Genomic DNA, 5,941 nt, shown 5'->3' on the forward strand with positions numbered 1-5,941 from the left:
AAAATTAGAGGTGATACGAGAGAGTAATATACAAATACAAAAAGGAGACATATACATGGATGATAGACATTTGATAGGAAAGAAGGAGCAAACCACACCAAAGCACCCGCCAAGCAGCCACTTTTAAAACATGCTGAACAGGAAAAAAGCAGAAGGTGCAGACCACATCAATATTCCCATAGACCAACCTCCCTGACTCCCTGTTCTCGGAACACGAGAGAAGGTTTTGGGAGACGTGAAGGAGAATAGCCTACAGTCAGATAGCCAGAGAATGGACAGAATTCACTACAGCTCTGTCTCTGTACGAGTTTAGTTTTAGTTTTAGCAGAGGTTTTACGGTGCTCACAACTGCATATGTAAAGGTTTTACAGCACTTGTAACACAAACAGGTCATATTATGAGTGCCGGAGATTTGAAGTGTGACTACTGCTTGAGAGTAACAAAACAAAAAAGACACTATCCCGAGAATCGACGACACCACACGACACGACAGAGGTTGTCATAACAACAAAGACGACACAGAAACAGCGACCCCGTCACAATCTGTCCTTGTTTACCTGGCCTGTACGTTGTTAGGGTCCAGGTCCTTGCCCGTCGTCTGGTTGACCACCTTCATGGACAGAGATATCTTCTCACCGTCTCCCTGACAGAAACAGTGGCACCAGCAATCAGTTGGGTTTTTTTTAGTCAGAGTTTTACGGCACTTGCAACACAATAAGGTCGTACAAGTGCTGAAGATTAGAGGTGTACAGTAGCACCAGCAATCAGTTCTTTTAGTAAGAGTTTTACAGCACTTGCAACACAATAAGGTCATATAGGTGCTGAAGATTAGAGATGTTATAAGAGAGTAAAAAACATAAAAAAAGAAGGAGAGATAAAGACGATAGATGTTCGATAAGAAAGAAAAAGCAGTAGCAAACCACACCAGAGCACCCACAAACCACCCTCTGAGCAATCATTATCTAGTTACAGAGAGACCATGGCAAATCATCTTCAAATTGCTTGCTATTATTTTCAAAAGTGTTTATAATATGATTTTTTTAAAAAGATAATCAAATGCAACCAATAAAATATTTAAGATTCAGAATACCATGTCAAAATATTCAGCCTCCTCAAAAACACACACACAGCACATCTTCCACCCTATATCACATGGAAAGAGTAGGCCTAATTCTACAAAACACCACGGCCAGGCCGTATTTAGTGGCCCTTTCATGTGGAAATTTTTCTGAACATCAGCCTATCTTGTATCACAAACATATTCCATAACAACAATTTGCTAAAAAGTTGCCAAAAGACGAAAAATATGCAGCAAGACTGAGTCATAACTGTATAAATGTATACATAAATAAATTGTACTACCCCTATTGCTATCATTTTGCAGTAAACGGATATATATATTTATGTGTGTGTGTGTTCTGCGCAATCTACCTATCTTGCGCTGTGCGTTTTAATGATAGGCTCAAGGGCCACAACAGTACTACGCATGCAGGAGAGAATAAGGTCGCTCCCGTGCTTTTCTTGCAGTGACTTCAAATTTGATACCTGGCATTGTATCATTCTTGTGAGCTCTTCAGTTTTATCGTTAATTGTAATTTTATTTTTACTTTTGAAAATTGTTCCTCCATGTGAAAAAAAGAATAAAGGTTTTTGGGGTTTTTTTTCAAAAATATAAAATATTGACGCATTCTTCAGATCGCCGCGCAATTATTCCATCGTTAAAACGCGCGCGCAATCTTAAGATGGCCGCGCAATTATACAATCGGTAAACTGCGCTGAACATATATTATTATAAGTTATAATACCTCCATTGCTATAACTTTGCAGTAAACGGTATATAATAACACATATACAAGTAGTAATACCTCCATCGCTATGACTTTGCAGTAAACCTTTTCCCCTTTGGCCAACATCTCAGAGGGGTCATCAATTCTGGCACTGGACATTTGACTCTTGTGCACAAGTCCTGGGGATGGACAGAAGGACAAAAAATAATAATAATAAAAACTGATCAGAAACTACAGCAAAATCTTGATAACAAGAACTTCATGAGAACAGAGGATTGCTTCCTGTAAATGTAAAGCAAATTTCATGCTGCTGATGAAGAAGAATCAAAAAGAGGGGAGGCGACTCCTGTCTTACTATTCAGGCCAGATGTCAGGCCTTGTGTCCCCTGTTTTCAGTCATCAGAACATTATGGTTGTCACACCTTATGAGCTGCCAACCTTTGGACATGGGGGAAAAAAAGGAAACCTTGTTTTTCAACCTCAGATAGATCAGATGCCTTCATCACACACAGTGGGGTTCAAATCATCTCTCCTCTCCTCTCCTCACTGAAAAAACTGTTGATGTCAAAAGTCAAAAGTAGCCAGCACAAGAACATCATTCATTACAAGATTGTCATTCCCACTCTTCAAGAGGAGTTTCTCGTAAACGTGTCGCACGACATATATATATATATAATTATATATATGCATATAAAGAGAGAGGGAGAGAGAGAGAGAGAGAAGGAGAGAGATTAAATTATCTTTCTACTTAATCTTAAATGTCAGAAAAGACACACCTTCTACTGCTTTGATTTCAGAGGGGAAAAAATCACCAAAGGTGACTATTTGAAATGTACGTAGTCGCAACATTGTTAACGTTGGGCCTCTGAGAATGGCCTGTAAATGGAGCAGTACAGAATCTGATACCATACAAAAGCCTACACTGGAGCAGAATTAAAACTTTCCCTTTAGCACAGTGTTTGTTTAACAATTGAGCTGTCAATTAGTGTGTCTCAGCATTAGCTGTAGACACAGTCGAGGCCAGGGAAACACTTTCACAATACCAGTATAGAACAGAGAATGTCTTTCTGTAAAAATCAAACTCCTGGTAATTGAGGAAATAAAAAAGGTGCCACAAAAATGCAAAACTTGCAATTGACAAAGCTCTGCAATCCACTGCACCCAGGACGCCTGTTAAATTATCACAATATTATTCATCTAAACTGCTCAACCTTGGATCTCACAACATTATAAACCTAAATTACTCAAACATTTAAACGACCCAATTCTTTAAACTGCTAAAACCTTGGTTTTCACAGAATTATAAATCTAAACTACTTAAACCTTTAAACTACTCAAACCTTTAACCCTACCCATACGCCTGGGGTCATTTTGTACCCCTACGCTTGTACTTTTCAGATTTTAGAATACTTCTAGTGCAAAGATCTCTTTGAAACTTTCAGTATTTCTCAAAAAATCATTCTGACAGACTGTTATCTAAGCATACGGATCGGATTAACAAGCAAATTTCCTTTTTGGAAAGTGGGGCCACAGAGTTCCCCATGTCGTATGGATACGATAGTAAAACACGACGCATGGATAGGGTTAAACTACTCAAACCTCGGTTCTCACCACATTATTCACCTAAACTACTCAAACGTCAATTCTCACAATACCACATTATTCACCTAAACTACTCAAACTTTGTTCTCACCAAAAACTAGGACACAACAAGACAAACACTCCGACCTGATGCGACAAAATAACGTGCTGCGTAGTTTGCTGTAACATTAGTGTGTCGAGTTACCTTGTTTCCTACATCCTGGGATCTTGACAAACGCTCCGTACGTCTGGACATTGGCCACCTGCAGAGACAAGAACAGGAATTTGTACAAGGAAGGGAACAGCGGATAAATTTGATCTGTGGGTGGTTGGCGGGTGCTTTGGTATGGTTTGCTCCTTCTTTCCTAATAAACACCTATCATCCTTATCTCCCTTTCTTCTTTTTTGTGTTTGTTACTCTCTTGTAACAGATTTAATCTTCGGCACTTATATGACCTAAGTGTGTTGCAAGTACCATAGAACACTTAGGAAAACAAAAATTTGATCTAGCAGACGTTCTGTTCAACTTTTCCTTCTGGTTTTTTATCACTTTGAGACAAGCCTTACTTTATCCAGAGTTGAAGTGTACAGAACTGGGAAAGATCATCAACATATCAGTGTGATCGACTCATGTTTTTGTAAGGTCAGGGGGCAAGCCACCCTAAAACCCCCGCCTTGTTAAAAATATGTGAAATGTTACTGCTCATTTTGTATTAAAAAATAGCAGCGCGTCTCTCGCTCTCTTTCGGATAAAACATCGACACCGAGTATTTAAGTCAGTATCGATATCCAGTACTCAGGGGCCAAAACCAGAAAATGCAGATTCAATAAATAAATAAAAGCCAAATATCCCAGACAAAAACCATGAACAGAGAGTCCAGAAATGATCTGTTCACAACTTTTTATCCATTTAATATAATATTCCAAACTATTAGGACAAATCATATGGCCTATTATTGCTTTTTTTTTCTATACTAAAAATGTAAAGTTGAGGACAGCAAAGTAGGCAACATGATGTGCAAATGAGACGAGTAAAAGACCATACCATATATGATTATATTTTATATGGTTAAATAAGGAGGTAAAAGTATATTTTAGGGGCATAAATTATTAGACTAAAAGTACTACAAAAACACGTTATTACTTGCATATATTTAAAGCACATTGTTAAACCTAATGTACAACAATAACACGTTAAATGAATAGATGCACGCTGCTAAACGGAAATTGCGCAGACAGTTCGCCACAACCCTCTTTTCCCATCCTTTCTCCATGAATTTGTTTTTCGTAACAGTCACAGGTATCCTAACGAGAACGTGCGTCTTGCCATGCTAAGAAGCTGACAATTAGGTTCATCTCCTAAATCTATAATGATATAATGTGAGTAGCCTACCAACGCATAAGTGTTGTTTGGGTCTAGTAAAGTGCTACAAAAACAAATGGGAAGGAGTTCCTCCGCAGATGGCCAGCTGACCAACAACACCTAACCCCAACCCCAACACTAACCCTAACTCTTTAGTTTTGCTCAGTGCACCTTGTCATGGTGGCGCTTTTTCGGTAGTTCCCACCCCCCTTATTTGATAGAGCCTGACCTACATCTAGATCTATATATATACGTTTGATTCGCGGCAAGCTAAGATGTCAAACCTAACAACTGCAAAACATTAAATTGTGGTAAAATTGCAGGCCCTCTCAAGAACTCCTCCATGCAAGTATTAACGTGTTATTGTTGTACATTGGGTCTAATAATCTACGCACCTAAAATGCACTTTAAAGGGACAGAATAGGAGTGGGGGGTTGGGCTAGTTGGCTTTAAACAAATGAGACTTAATAAGCGGCATTCCTTCTCTGCCTACAAGTCCCCCTACCTCTCCATTGAAAATATCGTAGAGTTGGGGAAGTGTGCCTTGGTCTGCATCCCTCATTGTCCCGGCCGGGGTTAGGGAGCACAGCCGCTACTGTAAAGAAAATGAGAAACTGGGTTGCTGTTTTTTTACTCGTTTCAGTATTGTCCCATCAGCACAGAGTAAAGTTAGTCTACATGTACATCTAGAAATCTAGCAGATATCCACAAGTGAAAATGTAGCCAAAGTGTTTCCCAACTTGCTTCGTGTTGAATGAACGTTTTGTGAAGTGTCATTATTCCAGTTGCACACAGTCAAAAATAATAGGAAGCGGATTTCTAAACTGCAGTAACTGGCAGCAACGATAAGGAGGGACCCTGGGAGGGACCATCACAGACAGATAGAGATAAATAAATTATAATACATTTAAATCTAGATCTAGATCTATTACTTTTTTTAAAAATAATCTTTAATAAATTAATATGTAAGAAAATAATAAGATATTAGTGCATTAGCAGACCTACAAATCTATTAGGCTAAAGAAACTCAGGAAATGAATTTTTTTTTCCAATGTGAATACACGTATTGTGAGAGTGTAGCCTATCTCTGTACAGTGTGCGTATGATGATGATGAGGATGGTGCTGATGAGAGAGAGAGAGAGAGAGAGAGAGAGAGAGAGAGAGAAAGACAGTGTGTATGAGTGTGTGTGTGTGTGTGTATGTGTGTGT

General features: G+C 38.8%; 1 protein-coding gene across 1 annotated transcript in view; it reads right to left on the reverse strand.

Annotated features, from left to right (window-relative positions):
- The window catches only part of LOC101850345 (nucleolar protein of 40 kDa), a 47,826-nt gene extending 42,312 nt beyond the window's left edge, over nt 1-5,514 (reverse strand). The window contains exons 1-4 of the mRNA XM_035970683.1: nt 5,237-5,514; nt 3,574-3,631; nt 1,866-1,966; nt 558-643 (exon numbers count right to left, since the gene is read on the reverse strand). Coding sequence (XP_035826576.1) covers nt 558-643; nt 1,866-1,966; nt 3,574-3,631; nt 5,237-5,293 — 302 coding nt within the window. The 5' untranslated portion in view covers nt 5,294-5,514. The remainder of the gene's footprint in view (nt 1-557; nt 644-1,865; nt 1,967-3,573; nt 3,632-5,236) is intronic.
- Between the last annotated feature and the right edge of the window lie 427 nt (nt 5,515-5,941).

This window comes from Aplysia californica, unplaced genomic scaffold (genome assembly GCF_000002075.1).
Source record: "Aplysia californica isolate F4 #8 unplaced genomic scaffold, AplCal3.0 scaffold00306, whole genome shotgun sequence".
In the NCBI taxonomy this organism is placed as follows: Eukaryota; Metazoa; Mollusca; class Gastropoda; order Aplysiida; family Aplysiidae; genus Aplysia; species Aplysia californica.